General features: G+C 38.3%; 1 protein-coding gene across 2 annotated transcripts in view; it reads left to right on the top strand.

The window, feature by feature from the left end:
• EFL1 (elongation factor like GTPase 1) overlaps positions 1 to 26170 on the top strand; it is a 152486-nt gene that overhangs the window by 40300 nt on the left and 86016 nt on the right. For both annotated transcript variants that reach the window (XM_054042703.1, XM_054042702.1), the window contains exons 13-15: positions 10298 to 10449; positions 11553 to 11728; positions 15742 to 15877. In XM_054042703.1, the coding sequence (XP_053898678.1) occupies positions 10298 to 10449; positions 11553 to 11728; positions 15742 to 15877 (464 nt within the window). The remainder of the gene's footprint in view (positions 1 to 10297; positions 10450 to 11552; positions 11729 to 15741; positions 15878 to 26170) is intronic.

Genomic DNA, 26170 nt, shown 5'->3' with positions numbered 1-26170 from the left:
CTTACGTCTTCAGAGACATTCCAGAGACTCCTTCAGGAAAACCACAGGAAACTAGTGTTGATGCTCCTGGTATTTCTAAGGTAAAAAAACAAATAGGGAAAAAATTTAAAAATCAAAACTTTCTTTGTATACCATAAATGAACAAACATGCTCAACTTTATTTAATCCTTTTCAGATCACTTTTAAGTAATTATAACATCTTAATATATTAAACATTAACTTTGAGATATGTAGAAACTAGGGCTGTCAAGCCATTAAAAAAATTAATTGTGTTGTTGTTAATAGAATACCATTTAAATATTTTTGGATGTTTTCTACATTTTCAAATATATTGATTTAAATTACAACACAGAATACAAAGTGTACAGTGCTCAGTTTATATTTATTTTTGATTGCAAATATTTGCACTGTAAAAAACAAAAGAAATAGTATTTTTCAGTTCACCTAATACAAGTACTGTAGTGCAATCTCTTTATCATGAAAGTTGAACTTACAAATGTAGAATTATGTACAAAAAAACCTGCATTCAAAAATAAAACAATGTAAGACTTTCAAGCCTAAAAGTCAACTCAGTCCTACTTCTTGTTGAATAAGTCGCTCAGACAAACAAGTTTGGTTAGAATTTACAGGAGATCATGCTGCCCGCTTCTTGTTTACAGTGTCACTTGGAAGTGAGAACAGGGCATTTGCCTGGCACTGTTGTAGCTGCTGTCTCAAGTTATTTACGTACCAGATGCGCTAAAGATTCATATGTCCCTTCATGCTTCAACCACCATTCCAGAGGACATGCGTCCATGCTGATGATGGGTTCTGCTTGATAACGATCCAGAGCAGAGCGGACTGACATGTTCATTTTCATCATCTGAGTCAGATGCCACCAGCAGAAGGTTGATTTTCTTTTTTGGTGTTTCGAGTTCTGTAGTTTCTGCATCAGAGTATTGCTCTTTTAAGACTTCTGAAAACATGCTCCACACCCCATGCCTCTCAGATTTTGGAAGGCATTTCAGATTCTTAAATCTTGGGTCGAGTGCTGTAGCTATTTTTAGAAATCTCACACTGGTACCTTCTTTGCGTTTTGTCAAATCTGCTGTGAAAGTGTTCTTAAAACGAATGTGTGCTGGGTCATCATCCAAGATTGCTATAACATGAAATATATGGCAGAATGCAGGTAAAACAGAACAGGAGACATACAATTCTCCCCCAAGGAGTTCAGTCACAAATTTAATTAATGCATTATTTTTTTAATGACCATCATCAGCATGGAATCGTCCTTTGGAATGGTGGCCGAAGCATGAAGGGGCGTACGGATGTTTAGCATATCTGGCATGTAAATACCTTGCGACGCAGCTACAAAAGTGCCATAGAAACGCCTTTTCTCACTTTCAGGTGACATTATAAATAAGAAACAGGCAGCAGTATGTCCCGTAAATGTAAACAAACTTGTTTGTCTTAGTGATTGGCTGAACAAGAAGTAGGAATGAGTGAACTTGTAGGCTTTAAAGTTTTACATTGTTTTCTTTTGAGTGCAGTAATGTAACAAAAAAAATCTACATTTGTAAGTTACACTTTCACGATAGAGAGATTGCACTACAGTACTTGTATGAGGTGAATTGAAAAATACTATTTTTGTTTATCATTTTTACAGTGCAAATACTTGTAATAAAAAATAAAGTGTGCAATGTACACTTTGTATTCTGTGTTGTAATAGAAATCAATATATTTGAAAATGTAGAAAAACATCCAAAAATATTTAATCAATTTCAATTGGTATCCTATTGTTTAACAGTGCGATTATTTTTTTTGAGTTAATGGCATGAGTTAACTGTGATTAATGGACAGCCCTAGTGGAAACTCAAAAATTTAGAAAAATATTTTCAATTAGTGTTTGAGTTTTGAGAGTGGGAAATAGTTCATGAACAAATGTTGCTCAGACTTTTTTTAAACCCCTTTAAGGCTGAGCTCAAGCATGGAAAATTTTAGTCAAAGAGGGAAAAGTTAAGGAACTCATAAGTACCTTTGCAACCTAAAGAATACTACTGACTACCTATTATTTCTACATAGGTAATCTAATTAATCCTTTAAAATCTAATATTTACTCATTTCTTGATTAATATGTCAGACAAGGTCAATAGTTCCTTCAAGTTTATTTTGAAAAATCATAACTATATTAACCTGTAATATGTGAGTTTTTCTTTTATTCAATTTGAAATACCTGTCCTTAATACGGTAGTACAATGGCTTAATCCTAGCGTAGAATGCCTTTTTCCACAGCACTGAGGTCCAGAGAGGAGGAAAGGAGAATCTGAAAGAGGCTGAAAGGTCATAAAAAAAGCAGAAGTTGGAGAGAGAGAGGTTGATTTTTCTCTCAGCCCCTCTTCACAAACACTCTGCAGCTGGAAGTCTGTGGATTGCTTCTGAGTTGCCTGCAAGAGAATAAGCAAAGCGGTGGGTAGCTTGCTTTGCCCCCAAAAATGGAAGGATTTCCAAGCTAAAACCTACTTGATAGTAATTCAGTGAATGCTTGATGTTGGTTGTACACATTGAAACATTAAGTTTTTCATGGCTTCTGTTTAACTTGCAACGGAGCTAGTATGCAGCCACAGAGGAGTCAGTGACAGCGTGAAAGCCCTATTAAGTGAGCAGTGCTACTTGTGCTATCTGAGCAGTGTGTGGTCTTTGTGTCATGAGGATTCTCTGTGATTGGTGGGATTGGGACCTAAGGCTCCTCGTCCTGCTCTACTTCCCTCTTTCAGTCTTTCCTGTGTAATTTCAATTATCTTTGCCTGACTACTCCATTTAGCTGCAGATCCCTCTTCCTTGAGTGTTGAAAGTCTGAGGTTGTCTGTGTGGGTGACCCAGGAGTTGTTCAAGTTTGCTTTCACCTTTCCTTGATTTTGCCAGCTGGGGAGAACATAGACCTTAAAATCAAAATATGAAATGTCATTAGTATGTTTATATATCCAGTGCCTGATGTGCATTAATCTTGTGTTGTGTTCTGCTCCTTATGCTATAACATATATAAACTTTATTTGAAAGCATTATTTTTTAAATATAATTTCTAATAATAGTATTTGGAATGACTAGTCATGTCGGAATTGACATTGAGAGAAGCCAGGATAAAATCCAGATTAAACCTACTTGCTAAATAACAACCCTAACTTAATGGGCTACATGTTAGACCAAATATTTTTTTCTTAAATTTATTATAATTGAACTGAAAAGGAGTCTCTCTCCTGTTGAACTGAAGAGATCTGATCTGCATTAGACTGAATGACTCTCTACCTGAGGAGTGCAGTAAGGGCTCTGTGTTCCGTGGCTTAAAGCCTGACCTTAGAAGAATTCAGGACGCTGGCAGATGATGATGGAGGCTTCCTTTTTCTGATTTTTTTGGTCAGCTTGCTTTAAAAAGGAAGGTGTGATACTGGATGATAACAAGCAAGAAGACCAGCATCAAGTGATTTGTTTCTTGAGTACTGGCTGGACCATTATTTTAAAGTAACTAGAAAAAACAAGAGAACAAAATAAGACTAAGGGAAAGAAAGGAAACAGTTAGCAAACTGATCTGCATTGTTTACTCCTACTTTATCATCCCTGTTTTTGGTTTCATCTTTTCAGACAAACTGACTTTTCTTTTCATATTGTTAACCACTCTGTCTTTTGACTTTGAACATTTGACTGTTTAAATCCTCTTCCCATAAACTTAAAAACAGAACTATGCTGATAAATATCAGCACACTGTGATTTTCACTTTGTGCAAAGGTTACTAAGGAGTTCTGTATAAAATTTGGTATATGTTTTCAAATGGACTCGAATCTGTCCATTTTTAATACTTTATAATCACCCTATATAGGAATTTTAGTTCAGAAGAAATGTTCTTTGATCAGTCATGCTTATGTTTCTTAGCTTAGCTAAAGCTGGGCCTATTTAGGGCATTACTTCAGGATGATAGAGAAAGCATGGCAAATAAAACTTTATACAGGAAAATCCAGGAGTGGAAAATGGGAACCCCTCATCATTTTGTCTAAAAAGTTACATTAGAAGAAATATGCAATTCAGATGTGATTGCACTCCATACCACTCCACCCCAAAATGGTTTGCTAACCAAAAATGGTTAATGTACCAAAAAAGTTATGCATCGTACGTAAATTTTGTCTGACAGCTAAAAACGTGAACTTCTTAAAAATAGAAAAAGTACCGCTTCCATTAGAAAACAATATGCCTTGCATAAATTTACCAGTGCTCTGTCTTTTAGAGCACAGGAGTAGAGTCTTTTTTAAAAAAGTATGCACTTGACAATACATCATATAAGCAGTGATGGAAAGTGAAATTGTTTAATCAGTTGAGATGACTACTTAATTCTTGATCGAATAATGAATAATAACGCCATGTCATCTCTCTAATCTGATGACCTCTCATAAACTAAATATTGTTGGGCGTAGGCAGTACTTTTGGAAGACCTCCAAAGATAACCAGATGTTTCAGGGAGTGTTGCTAGTGACCCATTAGATTTCATTCTTCTCTTGGAATCTGTAGTAAAGCTCTGCTCCAGCACTGTGCTAATGAAGGTGACAACTTGTTCTTGGGTCAAACCAATTTTTTGTGTATGTATCCAGTGGAGATTAGATATAAGAAAAATCTTTAAAATGTAGTTGAAGTTGTAAATATCTATTAAAGTGTCAAAAGCCTTAATATTACATGTTTGGTTGAGAACACAACAGTAGTCAGCTTGGAAATTCAAATATGGGCTGGGGGGAGACACACACAACAAAGTGGGTTTATTTGAAGAGTGATCTTTACATGGACAGATTGGAGGGAGAAGGAAAATTTTTCTTCTAAGCTGCCCCCCATATGGGAGCACTCCTTTCCTAACTGCCCTCTTCTCACTTTCTCAGAATAGGCTTTCTACTTCTCTCCAGATCCATAAAGCAGGCAGAAATGCTTTAAGTGGTTTCTGAATTGGAGCCTAAAGCATGTACTTAAGTCCATCTCTATTCAGGACAGCACTTAATTGAAGTCATGATTGAAGCACATGCTATCCTGAATAGGGATGGACTTACGCACATGCTTAAGTGCTTTTCTGAAGTCGGGGGGGGTCTCACTAGCTAAATTCTAGTAAATCCTAAAATGTTACCCAAACAAAACAAAATGAATTAGGGGCATATATGATATCAAGATGCGTTATGACCTACTTTGGTCAAGTACCATTATGGCTTTGAAGTGATTCTTCATGATGCACAGCTTGGCACCAAAACATTAATAGAATTGTGCGTGTGTGTGGCCCTTAAATTTTAACTAGATATTATTATTTGTTTCCAGAATTGAAATATAATTGGAAGTATTCCACCTCTTTGTTTTGTCGGTTCTTTCCTTTTTTCCCCTTTACTACCAACACTGACCATAGTTTCTCTCCAGTTTTGCAGCATTATGATGGGATCTATTTCTAATAAACAATTGGTAATTATCATCATTGCATAACATTAAAGATTTGCCTACAGTGAGAGAGTAAACGAACCTTAAATATATAAACAATATCACTAATAGTATATTACTTCACTAATCTGAATTTTAGGGAAAAAGCTTTAAGATGTAGTTAAAGTTGTAAATATCTATGAAAGTATAAAAATCCATAAGGTTGCTGTTTGATTGAGAAGATGACCGCAGTTGTCAGCTTCAGAATTAAGAAGTGGGACAATAAAGTGGATTTATTTGGGTAGTGATAGTTGTTGAGCTATGCGTTCTCTCAGAAAGAACTGCTAACATTTAGTCAGTATTTATTTTAAAAAGAAAGTTACATGTGAGGATTTAATAATTGAAACACATGAGCAAAAAGTAATCTCCTCAGGCTTGAATACCAATTTGGATGGACCCTTCATCCATTTTTCATGGAAAATGCAATTCCTTAAAGTAATGATCCCGAACCTTAGGATCCCGGGCATCATATTAGGGCCTGCAAAGTTTTAAACCACCTCTTTGTGCCTATTGAAACATCTGTGCTACAGATTTGTAGTGTGTCATGACCTTCATTTGTCATTTTCTTCTTCTTTTTAGCACTATAAAGAGAGGGGATTATTAGGTTCCCGACTTTCACCATACTGGTCCTGTAAAATTTTTGCTTATTGTCTAGTTATTAGTGAAGAGAAGTTGGTGGAGAGAGAATTGGGGGTGGGAGAAAAATCTGAACAGGTTTTAAGGCGACTAGGACAGTCTTGAGCACTTTTTGCTCAAGTTTCCTTGTGGCTTTTGCTTTATTTTTTTAACATTAGATATAACAGTTAGAAATCTTCTCTTAACAACAATGTATTTTGCAGCATTAAATTTCAAAGCCATTCACCACCACACATGGAGGACCTGGTATACACATAGTGGTAATATTAAAAGCCATTTATATAATTCCATAAAAGTACATGTTTACAAAACGTGTTTACAAAATGCCCTAAACATGTTTACATTACAATTTACATGTTTACAAAATACCCTAAAGAGATTTTTCTTGGGAAAAACCAAGACAAGACATGCCTCAATAGTTGAGGAAAGGGAACGATTTATGAGGACAACATTGAAAGTACTATCAGAAGCTGTGAAGAAGAGGAGAGGTAATTGGTGTACAAGAGGAGGGATAATCTTCCCAGCCTATGGGGTAGCAGGAGAATTTTGAACCACAAAGGAAGAGAAAAAAAGGAAAGAAAGGCAATAGGATTTGAAGATGTACAGACTAAGAGGAAATGAGAGTAGAGATCTAGGTGGAGGCAAAATCATGTGGGGCCTTGAATGTGAGGAGGACTTTGAATTGAATGTCATCATATAATATGGAGGATGAGGGAGTTCTGTAGTGTTTTCTATTACTATTATAACAAGGAGTCTGGTGGCACCTTAAAGACTAACAGATTTATTTGGGCATAAGCTTTCGTGGGTAAAAACCTCACTTGTTCAGATGCATAGAGTGAATGTTACAGATGCAGGCATTATATACTGACACATGGAGAGCAGGGAGTTACTTCGCAAGCGGAGAACCAGCGTTGACAGGGCCAATTCAATCAGGGTGGATGTAGTCCACTTCCAGTAATAGATGAGGAGGTGTCAATTCCAGGAGAGGAAAAGCTGCTTCTGTAATGAGCCAGCCACTCCCAGTCCCTATTCAAGCCCAGATTAATGGTGTTAAATTTGCAAATGAATTTTAGTTCTGCTGTTTCTCTTTGAAATCTGTTTCTAAAGTTTTTTTGTTCAATGATAGTGACTTTTAAATCTGTAATAGAATGACCAGGGAGATTGAAGTGTTCACTTACTGGCTTATGTATATTACCATTCCTGATGTCTGATTTGTGTCCATTTATTCTTTTGCGGAGGGACTGTCCGGTTTGGCCAATGTACATGGCAGAGGGGCATTGCTGGCACATGATGGCATATATAACATTAGTGGATGTGCAGGTGAATGAGCCCTTGATGGTGTGGCTGATGTGGTTGGGTCCTCTGATGGTGTCGCCAGAGTAGATATGGGGACAGAGTAGGCAACGAGGTTTGCTACAGCGATTGGCTTTTACCCACAAAAGCTTATGCCCAAATAAATCTGTTAGTCTTTAAGGTGCCACCAGACTCCTTGTTGTTTTTGTAGATACACACTAACACGGCTACCCCCTGATACTTGACACTATTACTATTATGTGTCTCTCAGTTTACCTGTTTGATATATTTTTTTGTCTGACTTCGTGGAGTTAAATCAAAGAAGGCTATTAGCTGAAAACAAGGAGGAATTGAAACAATAACAGAGATAAGATACCCCCTGGGGAAAATACCAGCAGTCCATAACAGGACAGTGGGATAGCTGTTCATTGGGAAATATCTACCTACCTACCTACCTGCCTGTTTCCAGTCAGGTTAATCTGGCTGATTTTTTCCAGAGTCAGATCCTAAAATCAGATGAACACTAATCCCTTAAATAACCCTGCCAAGAGAATGAAGGAGGTGGAGTTCAACCAGCAGCTGCTCAGGGGGAGGGACTGAGAGTGAGTGCAGGAGGGCAGCCTGTCTCTCCCTGCCCAGAAATAGTTCTATACCTTGCTGCATGTTCTAGGGATGTGGAAGTAAGGCAGAGACTCTGTGGGTTTGTCTACATTATCTGCTGGATTGACGGGCGGTGATCAATCCAGTGGGGGTCGATTTATCGTGTCTAGTCTAGACGCGATGAATTGATTGCCGAGCACTCTCCCGTCGACTCCAGTACTCCACCAAGGCAAGAGGAGCAGGCGGAGTCGACGGGAGAGTGTCAGCCGTTGACTTACTGCAGTGAAGACACTGCGGTAAGTAGATCTAAGTACATTGACTTCAGCTACGTTATTCATGTAGCTGAAGTTGCGTAATTTAGATCGATTTCTCCCCCCCCCCCCCCCCCCCCATGTAGACCAGGCCACAGTGATGTGTCTGAGGTGACTGGGCAGCTCACCTAAGCTTTGAGAGTTTGAGTTTTGGGTGGGACCCAGACATGTAGATCTTTTGTGTCTTCACCCTTTTCTCTGTTTGCCATGGACCTCTGAGCATATGGACAATACATCTGTTTGGAAGGAGCTGTTCTGAGTCACTCTAATCGGCCACTGGTCACATGCTCCTGGAGAGAAGCATCTGGCAGTTAACAACTACAGTTGGGCCAGCCCTTTTAACACAATTGGAAACAGTGGGACTGCTATCCCATGATCCAGTTGGAGACTGGTAGAACTGTGGGTTCTACCCTAAAAGAGGTGAAGGTAGCAAAACCTGTCATCTGAGGATGCCCTCATGAGAGATTACAAGGGGATATAAAGTACCACTTACCCTGTAACTCTGGTGGTACAGTGGGAATAGAGGTGGTTATAGCCTAACGAACTGCAGAGTTCCCCTCTGGAAGGAGTTCAGGCAGAGGCCTGTCACTTGGAAACAGTGCCCATGAAAGAGATCACAGGTACAGATCACTGATGAGCCATCAGATCACTGATGAGCCATCATAGAGAAGAAGCTAATGGAAGGTATTCGGGGAGCGACTGTGGTTGGACTGAAATTAAGTGTTTATATGGCCTCCACATATTTGAGTGCCTCATATCACAAGTTTTATTTATGGCCAGATTTTGAAAAATGCACAGATAATTTAAAAATAAGCCATTGATATGCAATGAAAATGTCTGAGAAAAATTGTATAATTGTATTTAGAAACAGTTCTACCTAAATTACCTTTTGGAAGGAATTATGCTGCTAAGGAAAATAAAAACAATAAAGATTCCCTAAGGGCTAACTATCCTTGTAGTTAAATTTTTTAAATCTAGTTTTTCCTGGTCATTCTGCTTGTGACTTAGTATATTTGTTTTTGTTTGTAATATAGTTTTTTTGTTTTGTTTTTTAAGGAAAGGGGGACTATGGACTAATGAGACGTAGTACCAGAATATTAAAATTCTCTTCGGCTGTTTAAACGCAATTTCTTTGCTCCACAAGACACATAAGATGCAGTTATTTTGGATAGGAATTAATTTGGATTAGTGTAAGGTAGAAGTATCCAGTGAATTGATGTATGAAGGAAATGTAAATACAGGAAGTAAAATCCTGGTTCCATTGATGTCAGTGGCAAAACTGCCATTGACTTCAGTGAAGCCAGGATTTCACTCAGAGTATTTGTTAGGATTTTTTTTTTTTTTAGCTGTTCCCTCATTGTTTCCTGTTCAGCTCACTAAAGTAATGGTTTCACATGCTATTTAGGGTACATATCGCCCTCTAAGCTAGTGAGTAAACCAAACAAAACCTTTTCTTCGCTCTGGGTAGCTTCCAGTCTTGGCTGAGAAATAAATTTGAATGCCAAAATAGTACAAGTAATCTAAAATGAATGTATTCACTGATAGTTGGCTAGAAAATAATTTTTCTTGCAATTTGTTCAAAGTTAGTGTGATATAAATATTTCTAAACTGCATACTTACTCCATTTTATTCTCCGCTATTACTGTAATAGTACTAGCTTGTGATTCTAATTATCATGACTTATCAAGTCACTATTCACCAAAAGAGTGATAATTCTCAGAACAGTTACACATGCGATGGGTTTATTTTAACACCACAAGTATCAGCAGAAATGTAGCATAATAGATTCCTCCTGGATGTAGCAGAAGAATAGGGTATTTTATTACTGCCTTAAAAACTGCTGGAAATGCTTCACTAACAAACCTTGAAATTTTTTTTGGAAATTTAAGTTCAGTTTTGTCTGTCTCAGACATAATATTGCAGTTCCTTTGTATTTATTGGAAAATGAATGGTATTTTCAAATGTTAATGATTTTAAATGGAATATAGGCCTTTAACACAAGAAGTAATTGCTCAAAGACGTGAGCTTGCAAGACAAAGACATGCAGAAAAATTGATAGCCAGTCAAGGACAAGAGCTACCAGAACACGCCCTTTCTGGAAATGAATCTGAACGGACTGTGAAGACTTGTGAGACAAAAGGTACAGTATTTCTCAGGACTGTCTTTTGTCATCCATTTTTCTCATGGGGAAATACTTTGCTTTTATTACAGTAGTGCTTAGGGGTCAGCTGAGAACAGGACCTGATTGTTCTGGGTATGCACCGTACAAACATAGAATAAGAGAGACTACCTTTCCGAAGAGTTTGCAATCTAAATAGACAAGACAAAGGGATAGTATTCACAAACAGAGTGATGGTTTGCAGATACCATATTAGTGCCAGGAATTTTTGTTTGGTTATTTAAATGTTCTAGATGTGGTTTGGTGAAGTGGGATTAACTAGATGGAAAGACAAGGGAAGTCGATAAGAGGGTAGGGCAGGGATGAAAAGGGAGGGAAGGAAAGAGAGGAGCCTAGAGGCCAGGTGGTGTGAGAGTAAGGTGAAGAGAGTGTAAAGGAAAGGGAGGAAGGGGTTGGCGCAAATAGCCAATCAAATTAGTCAATCAGTATCACTATTATCTTTAACCTGAATGTCGTTATATGTAAATAGCCTGTTAAGTGTTCATGATTACAGTAAACTGGACTTTTAAATAAGTGAAAAGGTTAATCCCTAATGGTAGCGGCATTACTTACAGACTGTCTCCACCAACCTCCTTCACCTCCTAAAAGCATTTAATTTGTCTATTTAAAAGAACATCTGGTAGGGACATTTGGCTCTGTGGTTCTTAGTAATGCTTTGTCCGAGGACTTGTCTACACATACACATTGTACGCCTTCACCCCAAGTACACCCCCCCTGGTGTGGGCGCAGTTATGTCAGTGCTTCATATCTGCAGAGAGATTCCTATGTGGGAGGGGAATAAGCTATGTTAGTGTTAGGCACCTTTGTACTAATATAATTCTGTCCACCATAGGGGTTAAGCTGCTAAAACTATATTTTGATACAAAAATCTTGCCCCTAACCTAAATGTTTACACCAGTACAAAAAATGTGTGGCTTAGGCCTGACTCTTGAGTCATAACAGCAGTTCCTTGCTTTCTCCTACTATTTCTTTGCAAGTGATTGGGCGCTGTGATTCATTATTTTTTTTCCTCAAGATGCTACAGAAACTGTTTTTACACTTCATTATTGTTTAACTTTGATTAGGTGATGAGCAGGAGCTCACTAGTCAAACAGAGAGCATGACCCTAAAAACTGTGAAACAAGAAGCAGACAAGGAGTCTTTCATTGCTTTTGCTAGAGTGTTCAGTGGTGTGGTGCGAAGAGGGCAAAAGATCTTCGTTCTGGGACCAAAATATGATCCTGCTGAATCTTTGAACAAGGTAAGAGGTGATAGTAAAATGTTAACATCGTTTGGGATTGTTTCACAACATTGATAACAAACAGCTTTTTAAATGCTGTTCACCAATTAATAATTAGGGGTAATTTTTTTTTCCAGAAATGTCAAAGTGACTTAGGAAACTAATTGCCAAAATTTTACTTAGTATTTTTTATTATAACAAAACTAAGCATTATGTGCCTAATCATAGATTCTAAAATGAGGGACTATCAGTCTCACTTGCATTGCAGCTCCAAGTGGAAATTTAATGAAGTAAGTATTGGTGGTTTTGTATGTCGTGTATCCTGTTCTTGAGTGTGTATAAAATCTATGTATAGTGTGTGTTACATTAGTTATTTTTCATGTGACTTGTAATACTCCTGTGTGACTATTTTAATCAATTAGCTTGTATCTGAATGTTGTTGTATGTTGTCTGATAGCAATGAGCTGGCAGTTACTTAAGTTTTGAAGGCTTCTAAATCAAGGTTTCTGAACATTAATCTATGAAAGATAGGATTTTGCCTAGTATGTAAGAGATGCCTTTTTATCAATATGTGATTGGGCCCTTGCTCTTATGGGAGACACAGACTACGCTCTAGGTTAGGGTTTATATAATTATTCCATGGAGTTACAGCTGTGATGTGATTATCTATCTATCTATATCTATCTATCTATCTATCACATTTTTTTTTTTGAGAGCTGATCAATTCATAATGGATCATCCTTTGATTTTACTGGAAAAAATCTGATGATAAACCTTAGCTTGATGACTATAACAGTTAGCCTTTTCCAAATGTTAGAACTAAGCCAATAGGGTAGCTTAAAGATGACTGCAAAGGATTTCAAAGAATTTAGGCCTGTGCCATTTTTAGCTGCTTCATAATAATAAAGAAAGCCTGAAAGTTTTTGTGTAAAGTTTTCATTTTTGGTGTTTTTTACCTTAGGAATATCAGATAATTCACTTCTCATCATATTGAGTTTTGCTTTAGCTAAAAATTATTTTCTCAGTTACTCAACTTGCACTCTTTTGACTCTGGGAAGGTAATTAGTTCACTAGGTTTGCAGTCATCTCAGAGTCTTTCAAGCTAGACAGAACCTGAATTTCTAATGTAAAATATAAGCAGGAAGAAAAAAGTTGTGGGAGGTGAATATTCTGAACTTTCTCTGCTTCTTTATAAAGATAGAACTCAAGTCCAAGTTCTTTTTTCTTTGCAGGTCACTTTTATGAGGAGGAAGGGACAGCTGACTATTTAAAACTTAATGTGCACAAAGTATCTTGGTTTAATTTCAGGCTAGTGAAGGGTGCTCAGTTCTGTGCTTTCAGATAAATGCATAAAGATTTCTAATAAATGCATACATTTTAATAAATTTTGGTGGAATTTAATTTGAAATTTGGAAAGGTAAAAATAGAATTTGATGTAGATATCATCATACAGAACACACACAGGCACTGTCTGAAAATACACTTGCACATGCACAGAATTTACTTAAAACATATTTATTTACTGTTAGCTTCGGTGAATTGCTAGAATCAGTATTTCGGTGTGCAAATTCCAATTTTATAATTGGATTGTGACACACAAGCACAGACAGGAGAACTGACCTAAGTTTTGAATTCAGAATAAATAAATAAAACTACTTTGTAATGATTAGCATCTGTTGGGGGATTTTTTTGGATGCTGTAGCAGGAGGTTTTAAGTTCATGCTTATACTAAGTAGGTATTAGGAAGGTTACTGTGATGTTTCTAAATTCCTTTTTCTGTTAAATTATGCCAAATTGTTTTTATTGTTGCTTTTTCATCTAAGGTATTTTTTTAAGAGGATCACCTTTTTGGGTTTGGAAATCCCATAATGTGCAGCTAACTAAGCTCTGAGGGAGGTATGAATGGCTTTCAGGTCATCAGTGCTGTGATCCTCCTTCAGTGGCATAGATCCTCCCTTCATTGGGAGGAAACTAGAGGAGTCTCTCACACTTGCATTCTTTCTTGTTTTCCTTCCAGCTCTCCACCTTTCAAAGCCAAACTGTGCTCCATTTCCTCTCACCCCTCCACTCTGTTTGCTCATTAGCACTTCCCCATCTCCTAGCAGGGAGCATGATGACATGTTCCTTAGAAGGCATTCCGAGAGGCTTTGAAATTCTGGAAGGGAGCCCACTTGATTTGTCAGAGTTTTGTTTCTAACAGATGTCTGCTCAGCTAGACAAGTTAGTGAACTTTAATGCCTGTGTTGCAATCATATTTTTTACTTTGGATCAAGTAGTGCGGGGATTCTTCCACACTCACCAAAAGTCAATTCCTTGTATTTCAGTCATGACAAGGCTTTTTACCCTATTTTGTCCTATCCGAGTAACACTTAGGAAGCCAGGAATGTTTGTACATTACTAGAACATGATTTATCTTAGGAAGGTTCAAGACCGTAAATGTCAGAAAGTATATTCATTCTGCACAAGGGCTCTGCCAAGTTTATTTTACCTAATTGGATAAAATAATTCCTCCAAGAGGCTTACTGCATTAGTGGAAAGGAAATACTAAAATCTTTGAGATTAGTCTACTAGATCAATGGTCTCTTCTAGAACAGAGAAAATGGACACATCTTTTTTGATATTTAATGTAACTACTTGAGCTGCACTTTATGCTTTAATGCATTATAGAATTAGGCCTGAATTTTCAAAAGTGACAGCTGATTTTGGTTGTCCAACTCCAGACAGCTATGGCCTAATTTTCAGAATTGCTGAGCTTTTGAAACTCGTACTGACTTTAGTTAAAGTTGGAATTGGTAGTGCTCTGAACTTATAAAACACAGGCTCTACATGACTGAAGTTAGACACCCAAAATTAGAGGTCACTTGAAAATTTAGCTTCTGTGGACATGGCGTTCAGACAGAACATCTTGCAGTGCATTGTTAACACTAATCCTTCCCTTCTATTTCATAAATACTGTCTGGACTGACACAGAAGATTGAAGAGAAAATGTGAAACTTTTCCTATTTGGTAACTTTCTTCTCCAAGATCTTCTATTCCAGTCCAGACTCTATTACTCTCAGACCCTCTATCTCCTTATATTCTAATATCTTTCAAATATGCTGCTGTGAAGGTGTTCTTTGACTGTTTTTGAAATTTCAGCTATGTTCAGAGTTAACATCGTCAAAATAGTTTGAGTACTGTCTCCATTGCTAACTCCAATATCTAGACCAGGGGTCAGCAACGTACGGCACGCGGCTCGCCAGGGTAAGCACCCTGGCGGGCTGGGCCAGTTTTATTTACCTGCTGACGCGGCAGGTTCGGCCGATTGCGGCCCCGACTGGCCGCGGTTCGCCGTCCCAGGCCAATGGGGGTGGCGAGAAGCCGCGGCCAGCACATTGCTCGCCCACGCCGCTTCTCGCCACTCCCATTGGCCTGGGACGGCGAACCGCGGCCAGTCGGGGCCGCGATCGGCCGAATCTGCCACGTCAGCAGGTAAATAAAACTGACTCGGCCCGCCAGGGTGCTTACCCTGGCGAGCTGCGTGCCGAATGTTGCCGACCCCTGATCTAGACCAATAGAAGATCTCAAGAAAATGATTAGGAAGAAAATGTTTCCCTTTGCGGGGGAAAATACTAGTTAATGAATTGTGTTAAATTTTGGCTTTTGGTATTTTGGAACTGTGTTCATATAAGCTAATTTATACTTATGAAAATATTTGTGTTATCCTTAAAATAAAAAATGTTCTGAGATAAATATGCTCTCTAAAAATTAACAAAAGTAACAAATTACATTATACTCTTGCTACTATGTCATTCTAACAGTAATTTTTCATGGGTTCCCTGTATGAACCCTGTTTACCCACAAGTTTGATTTAGAAATCAGTGTTAATCAAATTATTTTATCAGAATTTCTTCTGACAGATAACTTTGTTAAACTAAACATGCTGTAAGTTTGTATTTTGTCAGTTCTGGAGGTCTAGAGTCACCTCAGAATCAAGTTAATAGCAATTACTTAGAGATAAATATCCAACATTGATTATTTTTCTCTGTGCCTAGTTACCGTCAGGTTGTTCTGCTGCAGATGATCTGCCATCAATACCTCACATGGCTTGCTGTACATTAGCGAATCTCTATTTGCTGATGGGAAGAGGACTGGAGGATCTAGAAGAAGTGCCTTCAGGCAATGTTCTAGGTAGGACTGTGTTAATGGTTCAGTTCATAGAGCCTTGAATCCTGAGGTCATTAAGTATATAAAAGATGTAGAAATCATTCAGATCTGATTAAAATCAATAAGAAATCAAAGTTTTAAGCTAATATTTATCTTCATGGTTTAAGTGGATTGAAGATGGAAAAAGGACTAGGCCATTTTAATTGCAATATTTGTGACCCTTCAATCAGGAAGGGGGAAAAATGCATCAGTGGGAGAAATCAGTGATTGAAAGTTAAACTGGTCTGAATCCCTGTTTTATATTCGATCCTGGACCACTGCCAGGAAGGCATCACCATCAGGAGGGACTAATGGCAATGTTAGGGTCCAGTGTTTCGTGAACCGCAAGGATTGGAAATGCTTTCCCCACAGTGGAAAAACTTGTAATCCCAGTTTTCTTGTGGTGTGGTTTTTATCATTATTATTATTATTATGAACTATTTGTGTTGTGGTTTGGTAGCATCGAGAGGCCCTTATCAGGATTGGGGTCCATTGCGTTAGGTTTTGTATACAATCATAAAATTACATATCTCTGCCCCAGAGTGCTTACAAGCATATTGTAATGTCTGTTTGATATTGGTTGCTAAAATCATATCATAGTTGACTTTTTTGAGGGGGTAGGAGGGTAGTTAATCAAAATGGTATTTGGAAATTATTGTGATTTTGAAGGTTGATTATCTCTCAACCTGTTAAGACTGGAAATACTTTAGAGCACTACAGATTCTTTCCCAACCAATAAACTTTTCCAAATCCTCATCTCAGACCAGTGATAGCTAAGAACCATTCTTATGCCTGTGACAAATTCCCACACTCCTCCCCCCCCACACACATATACTTACTTCTTTGAAGGATAAATAAGTTGCCCTAATCCTTTTTGTTCTGTTCAATTCTGAATGTTCAGTGCTGAACATTTTGCTTTGGTGCTTCAGTTACTGACCATTTCCTGTGACTTATTTCTTTTATTAATTATCTTTTTACCTCAAAAACAGCATTATGTTCATATGATCCTTGCCTTAATTTGACATTATATTTATGGTTTTCCTTCAAAATTTGCCTGCATTATAGTAAAACTTAGCATTTTAAAATCTATAAATTGATTAATATGAAATGTAAAAATAGGTTGCATATTGTGAATATAACAGACCGCAATCTGGTATGGTCTTTCATCTGTTTATATTACTAAAGGGCTGTATTTTTAAAACAAAGGAATTAATTGATATGTCAGAGCACTTGCATGTTTAAACTGTTATGTAGTATTATTGATTCAACTAACTTTTCAGTATTTTGTAACTCTTGTATTAACCAGCATCAGTAAAATATCAAAAGTCATATTTTTGTAATAGAAGGCTTAAAGAAAAATAGAAACCAGTTTATAAAAATACCCATATGATACTTAAGAGTGTGGCTTATAAATTCCAGATGTAAAATTCTGTCGGAAAAACAGATAAATACAACATATGGCTAGCTTGAACAATTCATGATTATTTGGTGACTGTATTTTGTATAAAAAGTACAAGGTTCACTTTGTGTGACTCATGAAGCTCAGTAAATATAGCACTTCTCACATTTGACCTCAGCTACAAAAAGTAGGAGGTCTTGAAGTGATTTAGTATAAAAACAGCTCATGCTCTAGAAGTGAAACTGTTGATAATCTAGCATTTAATACCAGCCAATGTTAATCTAACTATGGTTGAAAGTGGTGAAATTAGAAGTGGCTAACGATCTCTTAATAGACATCAGCTTTTTGTGAAAGCACACATGTATTTCTAAAAATAGATGTTTGCTAGCTCCTCATAAAATCTGCAGGAAATTAAATTAAGTTTCCAAATCTTTAGACCTATCATGGAAACTTAAATCCGTTCCAGATGTTTTTAAGTCATTCTCCTTTAAAGTGCTGCTGAAACATCCTCAGACACAATATGATATTAATCTTTTGTCACTGTTGAGAAATTAATGAATACCAATAAACTGCATTTTTGTCCATACTTTTCATGATTATGTATTTTGAGGACCATTTAGTGTAGTGCTAGGAAGTAACTTTCCTATGTTGTGTAGATATTTAGTCATATAGTAATGTAAAGATGGTGTGTTACTGTTTCGACTAAGGGTGTATTTCAAGGAATAAATATGTCCTACTAAGTGTAAAAAGCTTCTTTCGTGTAAGGCATTGATCCTGTTCCCTTCCTTATTAGAACATTTCCTAAGTATCAGATTTCTCTAGTAAATGATAGCTAAAATCCATCATTTGTAGAAGACATTAGCTAATCCTATTTAATACTGCATATTTTTGTCCTTTCCAGAAACGTGGTGATAGAGTTAATTATTTGTCTTTATTCCATTCAAATGGACATTGTAGTTATGGCTTGCACGTCATGGTATATGACACCTTCTTACCAAGACCTACACAATACCCCATGGATATATAGTTAAGAACAGTATATTTTTATAACATTTAGTGTAAAACAAATTATTCAAACCTGCATGAATCCAGTGCATTTGAATAAAGCACAATCATCTAAATGAGAACATAGACTGAAGTAGCTTATGTTATATGCCATATTTTACTCCATACTTCCCCAAAAAACTGACTCTTTTGAGCTGAAGTCAAAGGGAAGGCAGGTGTGAACTGACTGCTCTTCAGATTGCTGCTGAGAACAAAGACTTAGGCTACCTCTACACTACAGGGGGGAGTCGATTTAAGATACGCAAATTCAGCTACGTGAATAGCGTAGCTGAATTTGACGTATCGCAGCGGACTTACCCCGCTGTGAGGACGGCGGCAAAATCGACCTCTGCGGCTTCCCGTCGACGGCATTTACTCCCACCTCCGCTGGTGGAGTAAGAGCGTTGATTCGGGGATCGATTGTCACGTCCCAACGGGACGCGATAAATCGATCCCCGAGAGGTCGATTTTCTACCCGCCGATTCAGGCGGGTAGTGTAGACCCAGCCTTAGAGTGGACAGAGAGAGCAAAAATGGAGGTCAGAGAATCAGGGCAAGGTGAAGTCATGGTTTCTGCCAATATGAATTCTGTCATAAACTTACCTCTCTCATGCTAACCTAAAGACTTCCAGATGTTGTATTACAGTGACAGTTAAATGCTTCCCAGTTTTTGAAAAGGAAAAAAACAAACCTCTGTTCATATTGGGTCAGGTGCTAGAAGAAATAACCCCTGCTCCAATTTTTTGTACTGCAGTGTGTGTTCCTTTTTAAAAATTAAAGAAAGGTTAGTATATACTGGCTTGAGATTGGCATTTAACCACGCTCATCACTTAGTATCACATTCTTATCACTGTGTATTGCCTATTACTGTGTCTAGATCCTCAGCAGATGGTGCATGTGAGGCTATGTCTACACTACGGACCTTATAACAGCACAGCTGTACCGCTGTAAGGTCTCCCATGTAGCCACTCTTTGTTAGTAGGAGAGAGAGAGCTCTCCTGCTGGCATAATTAAAGCACCCACAACGAGTGGCGTTAGCTATGTCAGCAGGAGAGCCTCTCATACTGACATAGCGTGTCCACACCAGCACTTTTGCCGGTGAAACTTATGTCGGTCATGGGGTGTGGTTTTTTTCACACCCCTGACTGACAAAAGTGGTAGTGTAGACAAAGCCTGAGTTTATTTGCAAGCATCTTATGTTAGAGCTTTGTACTGGATCTTAGTTTGAATATGGTAGATTGCCCTTTTTCGGTTAAAAATAAATGAATAAATATACACACAAAGTAAACACAATGAGTATGAAATATTCAAAAGAACAAAACCAGCTCTTTCAGTGTTGATCTGACCCATAAAAAATGGTTGATTATAACTGTCATTGCTATTTACCTTTGTGCAGTAGGCACCCTTAGAAAGGTTTGCTGATCTGAAAGTCTTCTGTTTCCAGAAAATTCCTAATTTTTTTTTTTTTTTTAAGGAATATTTCTGGAACTAAAAGAAACTTTCAAAATGATGGAACTTTATTAAGTTCACCCATTGTATAATGCGCATCCGGATATGCTGTTTTTTAATTTAACTGAAGTGTAGATCCTTTCAGAAATCTGAAACATCCCAAGCTTTGTCTGGATTTTATGAGCAAAATTATTCTTTAGTAGCATAAGATCAGAACTGGCACTAAAGCAATTAAGGCTGTTAGCCAAAATATTTACTATTTCACACTTTTAGCACACTTACATCTGATCTCTGAATATATTGACAAATGGGTTTGAATTAATACTTATCTAGAACATGCAAATTGAAGCATCATTAATAATAATCTGATGTCATTTTAAGCATTTTCAAAAGAGTTAAAAGCCCTATCTGTCTTCTAGTTTATTTGTTTCTTTTCTCTTCCTATAAAGGTACATTGTTAATTTATGTAGCTTGAACAAACACCTTTTCTGACTTCTCAATGACAGAATGCAATATCTTCCATATAAAAGGGAACGTGTAATAATTGCTGGTGCTAGGCTTTTACGACTGCAGTTAGTAACAGTGATTTCTGTTTCAAAGCCAATTTATCTTTCAGCTTCAAAGGATGCATAAGTGCTTTCTCTCCAGCCATATAAGGAAATTACTTGTAAATTATCTAGTAAATTAAGGAAGCTGAGTTTTACCCTTTGTAATTAAATTATTGCCATATGGAATATGCAGTTAATCATGACTGCTTGTTTCTCTTTTTAAAATTTACTGTATAGTTTTTACTTTTTCTGCTATAGGTTGTATATAATCGAATTCTAACAAGTCACAATCTCTGCCAGGTCCTAATGAGCAGCCTTCCATTGCCTTTTGGTTTCTAATCAGACGTAATGGCCAAAGAAATTGTTTGATGTGAAGGCTATATAAATGATGCTGGAGAAAGTGTTCACCTATTGGTCATTGCATTCAACTAACTTTTCCTTGACAAATTATTCTTTTTATAAGTGTTTAAGAATCTGAGAAATTTGGGGTTGATATCTGTAATGTGCAAAAACTTCTTCCTAGGACTACTGCAAGGAACTTTTGCTAACAAGACAAACTTGTAGTCAAATAACAGTAAGGTTATGGGTTACAACACAGACAAACAAAATCAAAGAGATTCAGAGTTAGGACTGAAACTCCATTCTCAATCCTTCCCTAATATCCATAAGTGTTGCAGGGAATTTCAAGAGGTGGGTAACGTATTTTCTTCTGCTATTACGTAGAAGTAGAAGGGTATAAGGAGCGAGATCCCACTTTGGTTTGGTTAATTTGTATGAAAACCTTACTGTCAAGAATGTTCTTCTGTGTATATTTACCATTTTTCATAGACCTTTTCTTAAAAACTCTTACAGTAGACCTATTTCCATGCATAATCTATCCTGATAGAAGCAAAATACTGTTTCACTCAGTGTATCCACCTGCAATTTGCAATTTCAGTTCTCCAAAATCTGTTGGATGAATTATCGATTTCTGCATTGTTTCTGGTTAAGAAGTTAGTTATATCTTACAGTGAGAGTAAATAAAAATGTTTCTGAGGTCTCTTGGATAAGAGTGTGGTCATTTTGAACTACTTGCGTATCAGGAGCTCTGCTTTCTTATGTGGAATGCTCTTTCTCTGGTGACAAAAGCATTTGACTTATAAACTCTGTGGGCTTGTCTATATAATGCAGGGGTCGGCAACCTTTGGCACGCGGCTCGCCAGGGTAAACACCCTGGCGGGCCGGGCCGGTTTGTTTACTTGCCGCGTCCGCAGGTTCGGCCGATCGCGGCTCCCACTGGCCGCGGTTCACCGTCCCAGGCCAATGGGGGCATCGGGAAGCGGCGGCCAGCACATCCCTCGGCCCGCACCACTTCCCGCCGCCCCCATTGGCCTGGAGCAGCGAACCGCGGCGAGTGGGAGCCGCGATCGGCCGAACCTGCGGACACGGCAGGTAAACAAACCGGCCCGGCCTGCCAGGGTGCTTACCTTGGCAAGCCGCGTGCCAAAGGTTGCTGACTCCTGATATAGCGTGTTAGTGTGCACCAGCTGGGGTATAAATTCCTGTGCATGCCAGTGTGTTGAACACTAACTGGCCATGTGGACCCTGCAGGAACATACTAAAAGTTCCCTAATGCACATTGATGATTGCTTATTTCAAACAGGGCTACATCAATGCGCATTAAGCAACTTTGTACACCAGCAGGATCCATGCAGCCAGTTGGTGTGCAACATGCTGATGTGAACTAACGTACTATGTAGACAAACCCGGAGATTTATATGCACTAATGATAGTGTTAGCTTTACAACAACAAATGTGTATGTGTGAAAAATTTCTTTTGTCAATAGTGTGAGTGCTACCGTAATCAGCTAATTACTTTTCAGCTTTCTCCTCTGCATTTACTTCCAGGAGAGGCCTTGTGCCAGCAGTTAGATATTACAATCCTACTTGTACTCTCTTGAATTGACAAAGTCCTCAGAAAAGACTTGGAAAAATGCACTTAGGAGTTATTACTGTATTAGGATACATATGTTTTCAGGGCTATTGTAGGCAGTATGTATTTAATTGAGACTGTTGGCTGAAGAAAACTAAGAGCCATTGAACTGAAGTATGGAAAAAAAATTAAGTTGGGCTGAAAAAAAGCCTTGACCGGAATCCTAAGACACTGAAAAATCTCTAAAAACCAATCATATAACTCTCAAAGTATTGTCTTATGAGCAAGAGGTAGAGTGTTTTGGATTCTAAATTGGTCTCTTATAAATCATTATTCAGTACAAGATGTTTTAAGGTCCATCCTGTACCCCTTTTTGTTATAGCCACTTTTCCACAGATATTTCTTGATTACCTCTCTTCCTTTGCCCCTAATTTTTAAAGGACAGGGCAGTGTTTACCTGACTGCACATATGCCCTGTGCTTATCATTGTAGTATGTGTTTTCCACTTCCCAGAAATTTCTTCTGAAGGTTAATTCTTATTTCCACATAACAAATCTTTTGACTTGCCTTCTTGGTGCTCTGAGCTCTTTTCTTAGGAAAGAGCTGTCCATATCTCTTCTACGTAAAGCATGCCCTAAAGTTCTATCTGACCCACAAATAGGGAGGGAGTTAAAACATTATTTTATATTTTGATTGTTGCAGCAACAGGTGTCTCTAAGACCACTGTAAGTAGATGAAATTTTTTTATTTTTTGCCACATCACTTGGCCAAATACCCCCATCCTAAATGTGTTAAATGTCACTTTGGCAAGAGCATAATAACTTCTTGATGTGGGGCACCAGTCATTCAAATCGACAAGGTCTTCTGGATGTGGATTTATCCAGCTTTATCAGTTGGACCTGTCAGCTTCCAAGAACTTAATTTAGCTGGAAAATGTTTCAAGTGGTACATTAAGGTTCGTCCACCTTCTTTGGTACGCTGCTTGCTACATCACTTGCCAGTCCCTACTGTCTCTGATAGAATGGGAGAGCCATAAAACAAGGATGATAACTCTGTTAGTTAGTTTTTCTAATGCTGCATTCTTCCCTTCCCCTTTAAGACATGCTGCTTATTGAGAGAGATTTAATGGACTTGTTTATTACTTTCGAAGTTCTCTGACAGGAAGTGGGTCGGCTGGTACTTATCCTTGATAGATGTTTTCCTTTCTGGTAGATGAAGTAATTACCATTGTCAGTCTTCTCTGTCTCTTCTAGGATGGGAGAAAAGAGACCTGTGACAAACAATCACTTACAAGCAAGGTTCCCTTCTGGGTCTTTGACCTTGCAGAGTTGCATATAGAAAACTGTTTATACATAGTTGTTTTGAATAGGCCATTTCTGCATCATGTTAGAAGGCTTTTGTTCAATGGTATTTAAACATTTATTTATTTTTTGTCTGGAAAGCTGATGTGCATATTCACCCAGTGAGAGGGAGACTGAGGCTTCCTTTGGGACCCCCATTAATTTCAGTGATTTATTTCTCATAGGTAAGGCTAAGATCTAGTCATAGGTATTGTTAGTAAAAGTCATGGACAGGTCATGGGCAGTAAACAAAAATTCACAGCCCGTGACCTGTCCATGACTTGTACTATATACCCCTGACTAAATCTTGGGTGCTCTGGGGTAGGGGCTCCAGGGGTGATGCAGGTGCTCTGGGATGGGGGCGACGCAAGTGCTCTGGGGTGGGGGCCCCAGGGGTGATGCAGGTGCTCTGAGGTGGGGGCGACACAGGTGCTCTGGGGCAGGAGTTCCTGGGGGCGCTGTGGGCGCTCTGGGACAGGGTGGGAGCACGTGGCTTGGGGGCACCGCTGGTGCTCGGGGGGTGGGGGAAACACACACGAATGTGCAGTCCAAGACTTTCGCTGGTGCTCTGCGGGGTTGAGGGGGAAGGTGCATGATGGTCCTGGAAAGTCACGGAATCCGTGACTTCTGTGACAGAGTCGCAGCCTTACTCATATGCAAAAGAGGAGGATGGTTTTGTGGTTAAAAGCACTGGACAGGAACTTGAGAGATCTGATTCCAGTTCCTAGTTCTGCCATAGACTGTGTAAATTTAGGCAGGTCTCATAATCTTTCTGTTCCTGAGTTCCTAAAATGTAAAATGAAGTTAACAATGCTACTTTCCCTCATGTTGTAGGGATACTGTACGCTCATGAAAGTTTTTAGGGGTTGAGTCACTGTAGTGATGAATGCCATAGATAAGACTATTAATAAATTAAATTGAAATAAAAATTTAAGGATCAAAACATTAGTCAAGCCTATTTGCTTTTTGTACTTACCAAAGGTAAATGTGCATTTTTGAGAATTTTAGAATTTCTATATCACTTTATAGACATGTGGCTAGAGGTTATATTGGTGGTTCAGTGGAGGTGTTGGCTCAGCTTCTGAAAACAAACTAGGAGCTTGTTGCAGCCATAGAACTATCAACAGCTGTGTAGATGGCATACCCTGAAATAGTCATAGGGGTTGGGATTTGCAAAGGAGCCTAAGAGAGTTCCAGCACCTAAAGCTGGGATTTTAGTCCCACTTCCCTTAGGCTCCTATGTAAATCCCACCCAGAATGGTCTGATTTTTCCCAAATATTGAGGGAGTTTGGCAATGAGTTAAAAAGAAAATTAGCCCCCCAATGCCCAGATCCCCAAAATCCTAGGTGGGAAAGGTGAATGGGATGGGCAGGTTCCAAAGATCAGCTTTATTTTCTACATTAAATTTTTTTTATTATATTGTGAAAAGTGACTATGAAATGGCATCTCAGGTTTCCTGTTTGAATCACCAATTCAATTGCATATTTATGCATTTTACAAAAAAAAAATGTTTTCTTTCAAACTGCCAGTCTTGGAGGCTCAGTCTAGAACTTGAAAGTCCAAATATTCAGAAAATTTAGGTATGCTATTGTGCGCCTAATTTTGCATGCAATTAGTGGTTGCATGTACAGATGGCTAAATGAGCTCAAAACTGGTTACTTAGTTGCCCTTCCGTATATAATGTGTGCAGTCTCAATAACTGAATGAATAAATTAAACATGTGTCCTGATACTTACACCTTTAAATATTGCTTTTTTAAATATTTGCAGGTAATCCTTTTAGATCTGTATGCCTAAATTCATCCTGAACTGACTTTCTGCAAATGTCATTTTATGCTCCTGCATATTATAGTGTAGGATAGAAGTGATGAAGTATCTTGAACTATGTTTTCACAAATGGTGGCAATATACAGGTAATGCAAAAGAAAAAGGGTGTTTGAAGATCCTAGATCTCTTAAAAATCTAGACAGAAAAACTGTAATTTCTACCAAATACAAAAACATTATTTTAGAATAAAACTGTAAAATTCAAGAACTACTGGCATTTCATCTTGATAAGTTTCATATTAAAACAACTGGAGAGCAGAATCCGGGACACTAGTAATCAAATATTTACTCTCACACTGGCATCATCTGGTTGCATGAATTTAGTGAGTTCATTCAGTCCTGGTGTCTTAAAATTCCTCCTGTCCTGTAGGGCAGTGTGAAGCGGCGGCCAGTATGTCCCTCGCCCCGCGCCGCTTCCAGCAGCTCTCATTGGCCTGGAGCAGCGAACTGCGGCCAGTGGGAGCTGCGATTGGCTGATTTAAAAATGTCTAACTTTAGTAACTGCAGATTAACATCCTCCTGAGATACTAGTGGAATGGAAAGAGTGTTATAATATGATATGACTACACCATCTGTTTTTTTTCCCCCCAAGCATGGACTCAGAGAGAGAGAAGACACAGCCACGCCCCAGAATAGCCAGTAGCCTGGGCACACTGCCTGATTCAGAGCAGGGACTTGAACCTGGGTTTCCCACATCCCAGGTGAGTGCCAAAACCATAATGCTACTGGCTATTTCTCGGGTGGGAGGCTTTCATGTTTTT

The sequence above is a fragment of the Malaclemys terrapin genome, chromosome 10 (genome assembly GCF_027887155.1).
Source record: "Malaclemys terrapin pileata isolate rMalTer1 chromosome 10, rMalTer1.hap1, whole genome shotgun sequence".
NCBI classification, from domain to species: domain Eukaryota; kingdom Metazoa; phylum Chordata; order Testudines; family Emydidae; genus Malaclemys; species Malaclemys terrapin.
Note: the sequence above shows the minus strand (reverse complement) of the source record. Positions and strands in the feature narration are given on the sequence as shown.